At 41.0% G+C, this 17,500-nt stretch overlaps 1 protein-coding gene across 2 annotated transcripts in view; it reads right to left on the bottom strand.

The window, feature by feature from the left end:
• The window catches only part of derl2 (derlin 2), a 40,271-nt gene that overhangs the window by 14,225 nt on the left and 8,546 nt on the right, over positions 1 to 17,500 (bottom strand). The window contains exons 2-3 of one of the 2 annotated variants that reach the window (XM_086097199.1): positions 16,413 to 16,478; positions 2,242 to 2,315 (exon numbers count right to left, since the gene is read on the bottom strand). In XM_086097199.1, coding sequence (XP_085953325.1) covers positions 2,242 to 2,315; positions 16,413 to 16,478 — 140 coding nt within the window. The remainder of the gene's footprint in view (positions 1 to 2,241; positions 2,316 to 16,412; positions 16,479 to 17,500) is intronic. The other variant, XM_086097200.1, reaches the window with a different exon arrangement.

Here is a 17,500-nt window from a genome sequence, read left to right as displayed (position 1 = left end):
TTATCTGAAACTTTTCTATCACACATCACACCTGACACTTTTCTCCACCCGTTCCAGCCAGTCTGCACACGCTTCTTCACTTATTTTCCACACTCTCCATTGCTCTTGACTGTTGACCCTAAATACTTAAACTCCTCCACCTTCTTGGTCTCTTCTCCCTGTAACCCCACTATTCCACTTGGGTCCCCCTCATTCACACACAGATTGTCCTTCTTGCTACGGCTAACCTTCATTCCCCTCCTTTCCAGGGCAAACCTCCACGCCTCTTGCTTCTCCTCCACCTGTTCCCTGCTCTCACTACAGATCACAATGTCATCTGAAAACATCATAGTCCAAGGAGATTCCTGTCTAATCTTGTCTGACTTCCTGTCCATTACCATAGAGAAACAAGAATCAAGTCAAGAAGCACTCGCCAAAAAGGTGGGCACTTGCCAAAAATGTGAGACCTGGCAAGAGCGACATTGAAAATGTGAATAACTCACAGGAGTTCTCCAAAATATCAATCAGGGATTGCTCAAATGTGACCTGCTCAGGAAGGACGAGACACGCATCACAAAGCTTGCTAGCGGACGTACGTGTAACAAAACTAATGGAGTGACGGTCAGAACCTGCTTCTAGCCCCAATTGACCCCCTCAGTGAAGAAAGATCCTACCTGTCGCGTTCCAGTGTCCCTCCTCGGTCCGACTCCCAGTAAAGTGCACACATTCAGCTAAATATTAAGAACTTATATAAGCTTAAATGTAGTGTCCCGGCAGAGGACAGTCAGGAACGACACGCTATGAAGGTTTAAAATAGATTAAATAAAAAACTAACTTTCCAGCGGTTAAAATGGTCCAAATCAGAGCTTCCACCGTTAGACTCCATTCGTTTTTAAATGAGAAGTTGGTAGCAGGCTACTAGCCAGCCTACCCATGATACACTGCGCTGCTGAGAGGTTTACTTCGCTTAGTGCAGCATTTATGCATTTGTCTACCAGTGTCGCCATGTTAGGTTTGTGTGTTTCCCACGGCCTCTGCACTTCTTGTTTTCGTCACAGAGCCATATATCCACACTGTTGCTTTGTGATTGGTCTTAACCACCAGCGGTTTGGATCAGGGAAAATCAGCGGGCTCTGTACAAGATGGATTCTCGGGGGTTTGTGAACTCACAAATACTGAGAATTTAGCTTGTAGGCAAGGTTAGAAAATGTGGGCATCTGTTAACGACAGGGCCGACGGAGAGACAGATTTACCTGTGCTTGATACAATAGCTATGCTGACATTCTCCTTTATCTATATTTTCACCCCTTTATTATTATTATATTTGCTAACTCCAGGGCTGTGTGATGGACTGTTTTCTGTGTATTGACCATGACATTCATTGCCGGTGAATATTGGTTCTTGTTGTGTGCAACTGTGAATCGGCAGAATATTAACAACAGCTCAATTAATTTTATTTGCACGGGTGCAAAAGTTTGGTGTGGTTCTCAAATGAGCACCAGAGGTTGGTGTTTTCAAAATGATGTCAATCTTCAGTAGTTGGTTGGATTCCCTTTGCCTTAATCACTGCCTCGATGCGCCGTGGCATTGCCTGGAGATCCTGGAAGCCCAGGCTTTATTGATACTTGCTGTCAGCTGTGACGAAACCAGGAAGCGCAGACATCGTGGGAAACAAACAAACCTAACATGGATGAATGGACGCTGCAATTAATTCTGTTCTCGCAGATTACTCACCGTTTCCTTGTTGAATGTTGAACAGTGAGAGGCGCTTTGTGCATTTTTAGCTAAAAATGTTTGTGATTTTTTTTTCTACAACGAGAATGAAGAGGACATTTTCATCCGTTGCCGTGATTGGTCAAAATCAAAGTTAGGTAGACGTGTACAACAGGCCGCATCATCCAATCAGCTCGAAGTATTATACAGAATGTCCCGCCTTTCTGGAGCAACTGACAGTGGAGCAGTCCCAGATTGATTTGTGAAAAACTTCCTTGAGTGAATCACAATTATCAATCTGGCTATTGCCAGATTATAGGATCCCATAAACTCCAAACAGGATAAGCAAGTTAGCGAATAGATGGATGAATGCTTGAATGGAAAACAGTTAAATATCCCGATTGGACACAAAATGGTCTAACAGCTCAACCATTCCCTAAATAATTATAACAAAGATGGGAAGACAGTAGAGGAAGAAACAAATAAGATTTTAAATTAATTGCATTATGGGTTTGACAATACAGTTATACTGAAAACTGAGAAGGATACAAAAATATCATATTGAACAGAAAATTGAAGCCAACTGGACCAAAAAATAGGAAATTTGTTATTAGTCGCCATACCTATAAAAAAAAAGAAAGAAAAAGAAAGATGTCAACACACCAGAAACAACACATTGCATACATTTTGTAATGTTTTCAGGTGACGATTTTTGCATGTTTGCCCTGTCTAATTAGATCACCTCAATCTCTGATACTGTATGATTAAGAATTAGTTTTACAACTGAGCTGAATTAACTCTTTGACCGCCATAAACATTATAAAACGTTTAGCATAAACCTAGGGAAGGGCGCCGAGGACGTTAAAAGACGTCCCCTATGTTTTTTTTGTTTTTTTTTGGAAACGGGTGCAGGAAAGCCTTGGGCAGCTGTGCTGAAAGTATCAGGCAGATCTGATTAGTAAAAGACTCGTTTTGGCCCCTAGAGGGCAGCGATGACTCTCTTTGCACAAGGTTGGATGGGCCGCCCACCGTGGGCGTCAGTAGAAGACGTGAGGCGGAGCTAGAGTGTTGAGGAGACAATGGCTGATGAAGCCACAATGGCTGACCAAGCAACCGGTTGCAAGCAGCTCACGCTTGAGCATTTTTTTCAAAGACGGAAAGCATCAATCAATACTAAAAAGCGCAATGATGTCGACGATGATGATGACTCCGAGCTTGACGCCAAAGTTGGAAGCCTTGACGCGACTGTTATGATCACGTAGTAAGCCTCACCGGCTAAGCGCGGCTAGCGCTGCTAAGGCCGGAAAACGCGCACAATAACCGACCGGGTACTTCTACACAATCGGACATTCGATCGGGCGATGGAGAGTTGGCATTGACCAATGCAGATTAATGATGATGATGAAGATGACTCCGAGCTTGACGCCAAAGTTGGAAGCCTTGACGAGACTGTTATGATCACGTAGTAAGCCTCACCGGCTAAGCGCGGCTAGCGCGGCTACCGCTGCTAAGGCCGGAAAACGCGCACAATAACCGACCGGACATTCGATCGGACAATGAAGAGTACCCCGAGTCCAATGCATATTCATCGGAGGAGCGGGTACAGTCTGATCACGGAGAAGACACTGTTTCTGGACTACGATGCCACCATGAATGGAGTGGATAAAATGGATCAAAACATCTCTTACAACCCGGTTTAAGGACATGAGGAAGCGAGACGTAACGTAACCGTAGCATGATCCTGATATTAGACTTGATGGCAACACACACTGCAGTATATACTTGCTATTCCCCGGAAAAAACGGCCTGCAAGAAAGTGGAGCACGCGAAGAGGCAATCTGTTGTGCAAATGCTGTTGCGTCTCCTTGCACGCAGGAGACATTTTTAGCTAAAAATGCACAAAGCGCCTCTCACTGTTCAACATTCAACAAGGAAACGGTGAGTAATCTGCGAGAACAGAATTAATTGCAGCGTCCATTCATCCATGTTAGGTTTGTTTGTTTCCCACGATGTCTGCGCTTCCTGGTTTGCAAGGAGACGCAACAGCATTTGCACAACAGATTGCCTCTTCGCGTGCAGAAGCTCCACTTTCTTGCAGGCCGTTTTTTCCGGGGAATAGCAAGTATATACTGCAGTGTGTGTTGCCATCAAGTCTAATATCAGGATCATGCTACGGTTACGTTACGGTGGTGTTACGTCTGGCTTCCTCATGTCCTTCAGTTGCTATACCGGGTGGTAAGAGATGTTCTGATCCATTTTATCCACTCCATTCATGGTGGCATCGTAGTCCAGAAACAGTGTCTTCTCCGTGATCAGACTGTACCCGCTCCTCCGATGAATATGCATTGGACTCGGGGTACTCTTCATTGTCCGACAAAATGTCCGCATGTGCAGCTCCGGCGTTAGCAGAGCTAGCCGGTGATGCTTTATGACGTGAGAATAAAGGCCGCGTCCAACTGTGGCGTCCAACTGTGGCGTCAACCTCGGGATTCACCATCATCATCAATGTGCATTGGTCGATGCTTTTCGACAACTCTCCATCGCCCGATCGAATGTCCGATTGTGTAGAAGTACCCGGTCGGTTATTGTGCGCGTTTTCCGGCGTTAGCAGCGCTAGCCGCGCTTAGCCGGTGAGGCTTACTACGTGATCATAACGGTCGCGTCAAGGCTTCCAACTTTGGCGTCAAGCTCGGAGTCATCATCATTGTCGACATCAATGCGCTTTTTAGTATTGATCGATGCTTTCCGTCTTTGAAAAAAATGCTCATGTATGCCCATACATGCTCTGCACCTCTCACCAGAGAGGTGACATTCCATGTCCCGAAAGCCAGCTTCTGTAGCCGGGGATCGGTCCGCCAAGGTCCCCGCCCTTGGCTGCCGCCCATCCCACTACGCACCCGACCCCGTTGCCTCTTTGGGCTGAGCCCGGCCGGGCCTCATGGGTGTAGGCCTGGCCACCAGCAATCGCCAACGCTCCCCGCCTACAGGCCTGGCTCCAGAGGGAGGCCCCAGTGTCCACGTGCGGGCAAGAGAAACGACAGTCCATTTATTTCAATCATCATAGGGGTCTTTTGAGCCATGCTTTGTCTGGCCCCTCACCTCGGACCTGTTTTCCATGGGTGACCCTGCCAGGGGCATAAAGCCCCAGACAAAATAGCTCCTAGGATCATTGGGACACACAAACCCCTCCACCACGGTAAGGTGTCTGCTCGCGGAGAGGGAGTGTGCAATAACCAAGCCAAATTGACTTAGTTGGACAGAATGCTCTTAACAAAAGACGCAAGGGAGTTAGCAAACGTGGACGCGGGCGGACCTTTGAAACGAACTCACTTCGCAATACCATTAGCTAGTCAGCATTTGCTAGTAGCATTATCAAGTCCGAAGCTACAATAAAGCGAGTACTCATGATGTTTATGGATTTAAAATGGGATAGAACCAAAGAAAAACATCAAGGCGAAGGCGCGGGATCCTAGAGCATAAAGCAAAAAAAAACTTTCTGTGCGGTTAGTATGCTGCATGGCCATTGTAGGCTTCGACAACTCAATATGTTTGAATGAGACAAGCGAATATGTCAGGCTTAGTAAACATATGATGAAGATAAAGCGCTGTTTAAAGAGTAACTCAACTGGAAGTGAAACTCTTGCCCCTCTCCCCCCTCACTAATATTTGAAATCGCCGCCCAAAGGGGGTGTTGCCTGGAGGGCCGTTGGGTTGCGAATGGGAAGAGGGTTGGGCGTGGTCAGCCTGTGATTGACAGTAGACACTCGCTAAGAAAGCGTTTAAGGAGGCGTGTACGAGACTGAGCCAGTGGGGAGCGGGAGTGACTACGTTATGTGCCACAAGTGACGTAGTCTGAAACGTCTTGTGTAATGAGAGGACAAACAGCCAAATTGTGTTAACCTTAAGATGGCACCAAACACAGTTTTTGACCTAAATTCAAGCTTTTAACAAACATGCACTAAAATGTCAAAATAATGACCAGGACATGTAGACAGCATTTATAGACACCAGTAGACACCATACAGTTAATCAGCAAAAAAAGTTAGTGTTGAGTTACTCTTTAAAGCAAACATTAAAGCAAGTTTAAATGCTAAAAGTACAGATTTTTACACATCTATATGCAGAAGCAATGCCCTGATGTGTAGAGCAAGCCCTAACATGTTTACAAAACGGTGTCGATAAGCCTATAAAGTTCTTCTAAATAGAGGCTTTCGGGGCGAAAATGCTAAGAATGTGACACGCGCGCTCCCGTCCGTCTCCAGGTAGTTTTGAATTTATTTTTTTTCCCCACTTCCACATTGTTGCTTTAATTTATTTTTGCCGTGATCTGAATGTGTTGCTGAAATGCTCAAAATTATGAATGAAATGAAATAAAAAGTTTCCACTTCTGCGCCATAACGCGTAGAAGAAGTAGTGCTCATGCAATAATGCATGCTGGTAGGAAAACGACCAAGGACAAGCCAAAAGCAACCCAGTCTAAATGAAGGGTGTATTCAGACCTGCACTGTTTGGTCTGCTTTAAACGGACCAGAGTTCGTTTCCCACGCTGATCCGAAGCTTTAGTGCAGGTCTAAATACAAACAAACAAATCCTGGGGCGGACCAAACAAGCGGACCGAGACCCACTATTTGAGGTGGTCTAGGTCCGCTTCCAAACGCACTCGGTGCGGTTCACTTCGCAATCTGAATACAAATCACGGCTGATCCGCTCCAACTGCAGGACATATGCTCCTTTTTGGGCTTAATAAGCCACCGTAGCCAAGCATCGCGGGGGGAATATTGTCCAGTAGTGAATATTGTGCTAGATTCATTCATAATCAATCGTATTCTGTTTAGCCACGGTGTTGTCAGCATGTTGTGGTGGGCACGCGGGGCGCAACTGCTCCTCCGGCTACTGCACGCAACCGACGACGCGTTCCAAAATTAGAAACAGCGTCGCGGAACCTCCGTTGAATGAGCTGTCCTTGACGCTTGCAAATATCTTGCATCTAAATAACGACACAAATATGCAAAGCAGTAATGCAGCACGTCGGAATTTCATGTTTTCCTCTATTTCCGGGCTTGGTTATGCGTTCAAGCCCTCGTCATTTTTGTCTAATGGGAGCACAGATCGCCATGCGGGTCGACGTGATTACACAATATAGTCCCCTTGCAAAAAGCACAGTGTGAATATGAACCGCATCAAACGAAAAAAATAATACAAAAGTCCGCATTTGGTCCGGACCAAACAAGTGAACTAAAGGACTTTTCTGGTCTGAATACACCATAACAGACTTTGGGCAACATGGCGTGAAACAGCCCGCTGACAAGGAAGCTAACGTGGCTAGCAACGAAGCTACTACTCGTTGCAAGGTTAGCCCCGCAGCTAGTGTGGAAGCTATCGAAGGAAATGTGGACGCTGCCACGATGTCATTCGGCATTAAAGACCAACAACTGCACTTGGCTAAGGATGAAATATTGGAAGTAATACATAACCTGAAGACAGAGGTTATAGGAAGATTTGACAGTGTCTTGAAGGCATTAGAGGAAACATGGAAGGAGGTCGCTGAATGCACAGAGCGCATAACTGAAGCGGAGGTACGGCTGTCCACCGTGGAACACGATCAAGTTGACGTGAAAGCGGAGGAAGGAAGTCTCCAGAAGAGAAACAAACAGCTTGAAGAGAAGCTGATCAATTTGGAAATTAGATCGCGCCTGAACAACCTCAGATTTGTGGGTCTCCCGGAGGGTTGTGAGGGCTCGGACATGTGCGGATTTTTGGAGGGCTTGACCTAAATCCATTGCGCTACCCTCTTGTTTTGGAAAGGGCACACCACGTCGGACCAAAGAGAGGTTCCGGTGCCCCACTGAGAGCGGTATTAACGAGATTTCTCAACTACAAGCAGATAGAGATGGCGTTTCAAGCAGCGAAGTCAAAGAAGGATGTTTACTACAAAAATCAGTGTGTGAGGTGCTACATCGATGTTGCGACGGAGGTGCACAGACGGCGCAAGCAGTTAGACGGGGTCTGCGATCAACTGCGTCAACTTGGGGTGAGGCATAGCATCCTCTCACCAGTTACGTTGGTGCTGACACACAAGGAGAAGGTCCACAAGTTCACTTCGTCAGCGAAGGCCAAGATTTTTGTCCAGAAGATCCAAATGGACACAGAAGAAACTGGTTGACTCGTAGATGGGTTTTGTTGTTGACATTATATATTACTGATATTTTGGGTAAAATAAAAATAAAAATAAAGCCTAGGCTAAGATTTTTGTATAGAAGATCCAAATGGACACAGAAGAAACAGGTTTACTAGTAGATGGGCTTTGTTGTTGATAGTATATATTATTTACTGTTATTTTGGGTAAAACAAAAAAAGGTTTATATGCTACAAAATTAGAAGATAACGATGTAGATTGATATATGGGTCAGGCTTATTAGGTTTAAAAGGGGCAAATGATAGAGCATAGAGCAGATCCATGGATCTGTTAGCGGTTGGAAGCAGTACTTTACAGGGGAAAATCCAGATAGCTAGGAATGGGTGGGTTATTTTTTGTTGTTTGTAAATGTTTTGGGTTTGTTTTTTTGGTGTTCTATTGCTGTTAATGGTTGTCACATCTCAAACACATTTGTACTGTATAACAAGCTGTTTTATTTTATTTAGATGACACAAAAAAAATTATTGAATATGCCTCCTGGAATTGAAGGGGCCTACAAAAAGATACAAAGATTAAACCGATTATTAATAAATTAAAAGATCTTGGCTCTAAAATAGTTTTTTTTATTTATATATATATATATATATATATATTTTTTTTTAACAAAAGACCTATACTCTTGAAGAAGATAATATTAGAATAAGCAGGAGGTGGCAAGGGTCTCTTTATGCATCTTCATTTACATCGAGCGCTCGAGGTGTTAATACACTTATTCATAAATCAATACCTTTCCAGGTAGCAAATGTTATAAAAGACAAATTTGGGAGGTATCTGATAATCCAGGGATCTATTCTACACGAAACACTAAACTTGGTGAAGATATATGGGCCAAATACAGATGATCTTTTTTTTTTTTTCTTCTTTTTTTTTTTACAAATCTTTTTCTGACCATTTCCTCTCTCCCAGGAAGAAACATCATAGGTGGCAACTCGAACTCTGTGCTCAATCATGCCCTAGACCGATCAACTGGAATTGACCAAACTCATCAAAAAAGCAGAGTAATTATTCAAGATTTTATGAAGGAGTTACAGCTGATAGATATTTACCGTCACTTTAATCCCACTCGTGTAGCATACTCTTGTCACTCCAAAACGTTCAGTACATATTCTCGTTTAGATTACTTTCTGATCTCGACAAGCCCGATTCCCAATATGGTGGATTGTTCTTACAATAGTATTACAATTTCAGACCATGTCTCATGTAATATAAAATATGTTCATAAGGATTTATTGGTGGACCCTCCTAGATGGTGTCTACACCAAAGATGACTCAAGGATGAAGTTTTTGTAGGCTATGTAGGGAGTAAAATTGATGAATACTTACAGTATAAATACAACACAATCTACCGCTTGTATTAAGTGTCTAATATTAGGGGTCATATAATTTTTTATAAGTCTTCGAAATCAAAGGAGCAACGCAGGAAAAGACAACAATTAGAAGAAAAAATGCAAAAGCTAGAGTGGCAGGTATTCTCAGAGCCCAATTTATTAGTAGCAAAAGAGCTGTTGATGTTAAAAGCACAGTATAATAAACTAGAAAAATTTCCGCGGAAATTTTGAATGGGCCTGCTGACTCTTTTAAATGAGCTGAACAGTTTAAAATTTAAACCATTGAAATCGCTCAAGAAATGTGGAAGTTAACCATAATCAACAGTATCTTACTGCCCCTTTAAGAAACATTCACATTCACGCACACACATTTGATTTGAACTAACATTGAAATGAGCTGAACAGTTTAAAATTTAAACCATTGAAATCGGTCAAGAAATGTGGAAGTTAACCATAATCAACATCAACTAAAAGTATCTTACTGTCCCTTTAAGAAACATGCACAATCACGCACACACATTTGATTTTAACCAACATTTAAATGAGCTGAACAGTTTAAAACTTAAACCGTTGAAATCGGTCAAGAAATGTGGAAGTTAACCATAATCAACATCAACTAAAAGTATCTTACTGTCCCTTTAAGGAACATGCACATTTGATTAACTTGAGTAACTTGTTGGGAGCCGATCCAATACACACAATGTTATAAGGCTATTTCACTCACTGTCTTTGAACCCGCACAGGGGGGAGAGCTTTTATTCCTTAAAATTTCTTTTGACACTGAGCTAAAGATGAGAAAAATTTCAACAAAATAAGCTAAAATTCATATCGGTCGGTTAACGTATGCGCGCGCAAGGTGCTTGATTGGAGTTGATCTCTTTCGGTTTCCCATTCATTCCTATGGGACTTTTTTGGGGGACTTTTTTGGGAATAGCGTCGCCATGGTAACTGGGAATTCTTAGAAAATTATGCCGCACCGAGTCAGATCGAGCCGCATCGTTTGATACCTCATTCGTGCCGGTGCGATCTATGGTACGGGCAGATAATATAATAAGTTACGGAAAAATAATAAACCCTTTTTCTAGGATAGTAATATGTGCCTGCTTGCTCCGCTCAGCAGGCCCATAACTAGAAAAATTTCCGCTGAAATTTTGAATGGGCCTGCTGACTCTTTTAAATGAGCTGAACAGTTTAAAATTTAAACCATTGAAATCGCTCAAGAAATGTGGAAGTTAACCATAATCAACAGTATCTTACTGCCCCTTTAAGAAACATGCACATTCACGCACACACATTTGATTTGAACTAACATTGAAATGAGCTGAACAGTTTAAAATTTAAACCATTGAAATCGGTCAAGAAATGTGGAAGTTAACCATAATCAACAGTATCTTACTGCCCCTTTAAGAAACATGCACATTCACGCACACACATTTGATTAGAACTAACATTGAAATGAGCTGAACAGTTTAAAATTTAAACCATTGAAATCGGTCAAGAAATGTGGAAGTTAACCATAATCAACTAAAAGTATTACTGCCCCTTTAAGAAACATGCACATTCACGCACCAACAGACGTCACGCACCAACATTCCATTGATTTTGTATAGGATACGCACACCTCAAACAAAAGCCTCTCACGACTTAACGGTTAAAGATGCAGATTACAGAAATGGCTCGTTAGAACGGCAAGGGTTTGGGGAACGCGAGCATGTTCTCAGTTTTTTAATCTGATGAAAAATTACCAAATGAGAGCAGGTTGAAAACTTATGATTTATCGAAAATGAAGAAACAAAGGCGGCGAAATTAACATGGAGGAGATAGACGCCCAAGTCTGACTTCTCCTCGCTTAAAGTGAAAATAAAGGTACTAAATGACACCTTAGCCAAATAAAACTAGGATTGTCAGAAAGCAGACCCTTGTCACTACAAAATGTGTGAATTTGATGTCTCGTGAGCAAAGATTGTGGCCATGGTGACGAGTTGAAGTGAAACTTTTGGAAATAGATTTTTTGGTTCCCGTCACTCAAACCTTAATTAGTCCGCTCAAGCCGACCCAATACACACCCATGTTAAAAGGGTATTTGTCACCCCTTCGCTCACTGTCTTTGAACCCGCACAGGGGGGAGATTTCATGCCATGGTGACGAGTTGAAGTAAAACTTTTGGAAATAGATTTTTTGGTTCCCGCCACTCAAAGCTTAATTAGCTGCTGCTTGCTCCGCTCAGCAGGCCCATAATAATCAGAAGAACGGGCAGCTTCTAATATACTACGGTTAAATCAAACTTTTTATGAACAAGGATGGAGAGAAACCTGGTAAGATTTTAGCATGGCAAATTAAACAACTAGAAGCACAAAAGAATATAACTTCTACAGTAAATGCAAACGGGGCGACAATAGTGGACCCAATAGAGATTAATAAAGAGTTCAGAAATTACTATGAAAAACTTCGTTTTCCTTGATAAGATAAATATACAGAATATTACGGCTGAAATTAGCCAACACTTGGATGCTAAGATTAGCGAAGAGGAAATTCTTAAAGTAATAGATAGTATGAGCATAGGAAAAAGGGCTGGATCCGATGGATTTCTGACAGTCTTCTATAAAAAATTTAAGGACAAGTTAGTGAAACCAATTTTAGAATTGTTACAGGAAGCATTTAGGAACGGTACACTTCCCATATCAATGACCAGCGCATTAATTATACTATTGCCTAAGCCGGGAAAAACTAGTAACAAATGTGAGAACATGAGACCAATAAGTCTACTAAACTCAGATTTAAAGATACTCTGTAAACTATTAGCAACACCTCTACAAGACATTCTCCCATCAATCATTCATAGAGATCAAAATGGTTTTGTTTTGGAGCGTCAAGGGTTGCACAACGTGAGAGAGTCCTTAATATTAAGGATTAGACAATACTACAGAATTCCTTTCCCTGGATGCAGAAAAAGCATTTGATAGAGTGGAGTGGCCATATCTTTTTAATGTATTGACACGCTTTGGTTTTGGACCAGTATTTCGGAAGTGAGTGAGGCAGAAATTTTTGCAAACAAAAATGTATCTAAACCAATTCTAATTAGACGTGGATGCCGCCAAGGATGCCCGTTATCTCCTTTGCTCTTCACCTTGGCAATGGAACCATTTGTTATAGCTCTACGGTCATATGTAGATATAACAGGAATCACAATTAGTCAGGTGCAACATAGGATTTCATTATATGCGAATGATGTAATAGTATTTCTTTTACGATAACATTCATCTATTCCTGCCTTGACAGATTTAGTTGATCAATTTGGTCACGTTTCAGAGTATGTTGGTAATACCGTATTTTCACGACCATAAGGCGCACTGCACTGTATTATAAGGCTCAGTCACAGTTACTGGTGCCATTTCTGTGTTTAACACACACACAAGGCGCACCGCACTATTCGGCGCACGCACAGTTAAACATACGCTAGCTCAAAACATATGGTAGCATGCTATTATGCTAAAATATATGCTAGTGCTAGCGCATGTTTTTAAAAAGGCAGCAAACAGAACAAAACTGAGTTCAGTTGAAGTAACAATGTAAACAACAGTGAGTTCAGTTGTACTTGAAGTATATAACAATGTACTCACGTTGCTTTTGATATCCTAATCCACAAATCAGTCATAGTCCTCATGATCTTCTGTATCAGAAACAAACAACTAAGCAAGTTCTCCATCAAACACGCCGTCTCATTGTCAGTCAGTCTTGTTGTCGTGTCCTTGGAAATGGTGCCAGCTTTTGCGTTCGCCCCAAGCATTCACGATCCATTTACAAATTGTGGCATAACTTGCACGGTGCTGCCTCCCTGTCTTGGTAAAGCTATGTTCGCCAGCCTCCCGGAATGATAGCAACCTCTGCGTTCATTTGCCGAACTTTATTTTTCACAGCGGCTGAGAGATGTGCGCATTTGAGTCACGGAGATAAGGAAGGAAAGGTGATGCGTGGGGAAAAAACTATCTGGTGTCTTTAGTATGTGGTGTGATCTGTTTAGCTTCACTATGTAGACTCACACTACTTCAAAGTGACTTTTGTGATATCTGTTGCTGTAAGTGTACGTTGTTCAATAAAGCATTAAAAAAAAAAAAGTAGGAAACACTACACTACTATATGTAGTAGTTTAGCCCGGACACCCCTTTGCATCTGGTATAATCCATCTCCCTCACTCCCTGTGCGAGAAGACTGCTCTGTTTTGGAGGGAGCTGTGAATCATACTTATAAGTGGCTCTGAAACAACCAAAAAGAAAAAAAGAGGACACATGCATGCTTTAGCGCCATGGCATAAGTTTGAACACAAGTCACGATTGGTAGAGCGAACACGTGGTGGTGGTGGGGGGTGGGGAAGAGGGAGAGGGAGAGGAGGGGCTGGAGAACTCGCCACCAAGTTGACTCTTCTTTGCGCTCATGTCTATCCTCAGTCAGGTTCGCCTTTCTTGTATATAAGCAATGTGTGCGGGAAGTCCTCTCACACAGTCAGTCAGATTTTTAGACCTTGGTCCACACAGAAGGACACATTAAAACCTTCACTCCTAATTTTAGGCTTATTTCCCAAACACATAAGGTTGACAAAAAATGAGCAGATTTCTGTGGATATATATATGTGTATTATAAGCAAAAAGGTTGATTGCATTGCACTGGAAGAACATTAAAAGGCCAAAAGTTGGACCGTGGACTAAATAAATGTTGGCGACGCTTCCACTGAGAGCATCACATATCTGCTAAAAGGGAAAAATAACTTGTTTCAAAGGATTTGGCGACCATTTATGCTCTTTGCCCAACACACCGACTTGACGGACATTGAAGAGGATGTCCAAAACGAAAGAAAATTTCGGTTATTGTGTCAATAATGTACAATGTCACTTTTTCTTTTTTAACTACAATTGTCTTTTGTGTTTGAGAAGGTGTTCTGTTATCCTGCAAGTTTGTGTGCATTTGAAAATGTTAAAATACAAATAAATATATTGATGGAAAAAAGATGTAAACAATAATTATGACAAATGAAGGTGGAAATCAAAAGCGAATATTGCTTATGAGCGTTGTAAAAGTGATCTAGAGGACATGATTCGTGTATGGCTGATACATAAGTGTTCCTGTGTTGCACATTCTGTTGTCTGCATTGTGGTGTCCGAGTGTTAGTGTAGGCATCGCACGTCTAGCGGGGGAGTAGGGACTCATAGCTATGTGTTGTTAGCTTGTGTGCTAATTCGGCTCGCTGGTTAGTTTCTTGTTTCCAGCGTTGCCCTCGGCCAACAAGCTACTACTAGCTGGTTGTGTGAAGACAAAAAGGGGAGATTACCAACCACGTTTGCTGGCAGCATTCTTGTGAGACGTCACAGTATTGTTCGCAACTTCAGCATCTTTCCAGTCGACAGTTTATACAAACAGAACAGACACACATTTCCAATGCGTTCAAAAATACGTTTGAAATAAAGACTTCATTTTGAGTTGCTTGATTTGAAGTATTATGAGGAACAAATGAATTCGAGCTTTATTGTGTATTTGAACTACAGTATCATGGCCTAAAATATTACTAGATAATAATAAATTCCCTGCAAGCAACTGCACTATATCACGGTATAAAATGTGATTATCTGTGCAAGCAATTTATTCAGAATTGCTCTATCGTTGTCTTATTATCTTTCTATCATTCTATCAGTTGGAAGTCATCTTTGCTAGTCTGTAAATAGTGGCCTCTTGCCAGAGTAGTTTCTGTTTGCTCGTGCTCATACAGGCTTGCGCGGCTCATACACGAGCATCATGGAAGCTGCATTTACACTTTAGTCCAGAGGTGGCAGTCATGTGTAAAAAAGTTTCAAACTTGATTAATGCAGCTTTAAGTGCACTCCATTTACCATTTAATATTTTGATCAAATTGTATTTTTCATATGTTGGACTATGAAGTGATTTTCAGGAAAAGTACAATAGGTAAGTGATTTGAGTTTATTCAGGGTTAATGCTAATTGCAATTGTTAATAGTTTAGCATAGGCTTATTTTGTTGGTGTTTGTGCATATGTGTGCAGAAGGAACAATGAGTATTTATATCCACTAAATTCAACTCACGTTCAACCTTAGTGGACTTTAAAAAAGAAAGAAAGAAATTTTTTTTTGGTGTGTGTGTGGGGGGGGGGGGGATTAATCGATGGAATAATCGATAGGAGACAAAAAATTTTTTAAAGTTGTTAGTGACAGCACTATATCACATTTTTGGGGAATTTCTTTTTTTTGAGGGGGGGGGATTAGTCAATCGATTGAATAATTGATCGATTACATTTTTTAAATATTCATTAGTGAGAGCTCTAGATGTGGGCCTCCAAATACGGCCAAAAATTTAGTATGCAATTCCGGGATCCCAAAACTGGGCGTCACCCAAACATTGAAAGGCCAGTTCAAGTTTCCTTCCGGCTCACACAATTTACGGCAGATGAAAATATCAGAATTGAATGAAACATCCAAATCGCCCGATATCTACTTTTTCCATTTTTGAACTGAAAATAGGAAAACGAGTCATGTATAATTGTTCCATGTTGTACAGCAGGCTTCCCTAATCCTGGTCTTCGAAGGCCAGAGTCCTGCAAGTTTTAGATATTTCCGAACTCCAACACCCCTGATTCATATAATCAGCAAGCTCTGCAGAAGCCTGATAACGATCCTGATCTTTACAATCAGATGTGTTGGAGGACGGAAACATCTCAAACCTGCAGGACTCTTGCCCTCGAGGACCAGGATTGGGGATGCCTGCTGTACAGCAACAGTTGGCATTGTCACTTTTGTGAGTCGCTTCTCTTTCTCACTTGTACAACTACACATGCTTTCAAAATTAAAGTGCCACATAAATAATGTATGTGCTATTTTGACTTCATAAAGACTTGACGAGCGTTAGAATAGAGATAAGTAGGATTTAGCTGTAGTTTGCCGAAGTCTGAACTATAAACGGAATTACAAACATTACACATTCTTAAACATTTCAATACACACAGTTGAAACACTACTTTTAGGTATTCGCAAGTGTGTTGACAAATATAACATTCTAATTCTTCTCTCTTCCATTTTTAAAACAGTGAAATATTTGCAGAAATACAGTAATTTGCATCTGGTTTTCACATTGCACGTTTCCTCTTAATCACACCAAGTATAACCATGATTCTGACATTCAACTTTGACTACTTACTTGGTAATTTCTTAGGATCAAATCTGGATTGAAGTATAGTTGAAAGGGTGTGATAATCTCTAGTTGCTGGAAGGAAAAAACAAACATGTCATCAATGAACTTCAGAACTTTATCTGTAAGACCCATTAATTAATATACTTGACAGGTCAAATCAAGATCACTAATCAAAATTGTACACAAGTACAAGATTGCTGGAAGTTAAATATCACTGTCATCTTAGTAATTTTAATTAAAATGAACAATTAACCACTAAATGACATCACACTTTTTCAATTTGAGACAGAGTAAAATTGCAAGGAGAAGAACGAAACACTGGGAACTCCCTACACTTTTTATAAAGACAAAAAATTCTAATAATTAAAATTGAGAAATTATGTTGAAATTTTGGAAAACTATATTTACAGTAGAAAACTTTAGGTTGTGCTATTTACTTGCTTAGTTTTCCATTTTCTTACATATGCTGATGATCTTGGAAGCTCCCTGAAATTTTTGCTATAATTTTTAGACAAAGTCTGTCTATTCTTTATGTTAATAACTGCCCAAGGGATGCAACAGGTGGCGTAAAAAGTAAGCTGCAAAAGGCAGCTGGAGCTGAACTTTTAATTAGAAGAAAAAGTCATTTAGATTTTTCTTTTTACTGATATATTCTCTCTTTTACTGCAGATGAATATTGACTTGAAATATCGGTTATCAGTCTCCTTGACCAATAATTAGGGGTGGGAATCTGACATGAGTCCGATTTGATATGCATCTCAATAAACAGGTTGCGATTCGATTGAAAAACGATAACTTTCAGAGCAGAACGGTTCGATTAAGTTTGATAAGATTCATTTCAATATTCAAAACAATATTATAGTTGACATTTGTTGCTTGTAGACAATCATAAAACACCACAAATTCTTACAGTATCTAACAAAAATACCTGTCTTTTATATTTTTATATACTGAGTCAATTATTTAAATAGACCGCAAAAAGGGCTGGGTGATATAACTGAAAAATGTATCCCAGCTTAATAATTTATTAGTCGTTATTGACAGTTACAATTGGGTTTTTTTTCTATTAAAAAAAGGATCAGGAAAAGAAAAGG

The sequence above is a fragment of the Leptonotus elevatus genome, chromosome 15 (genome assembly GCF_054856555.1).
Source record: "Leptonotus elevatus isolate MCC_2025b chromosome 15, RoL_Lele_1.0, whole genome shotgun sequence".
In the NCBI taxonomy this organism is placed as follows: Eukaryota; Metazoa; Chordata; class Actinopteri; order Syngnathiformes; family Syngnathidae; genus Leptonotus; species Leptonotus elevatus.
Note: the sequence above shows the minus strand (reverse complement) of the source record. Positions and strands in the feature narration are given on the sequence as shown.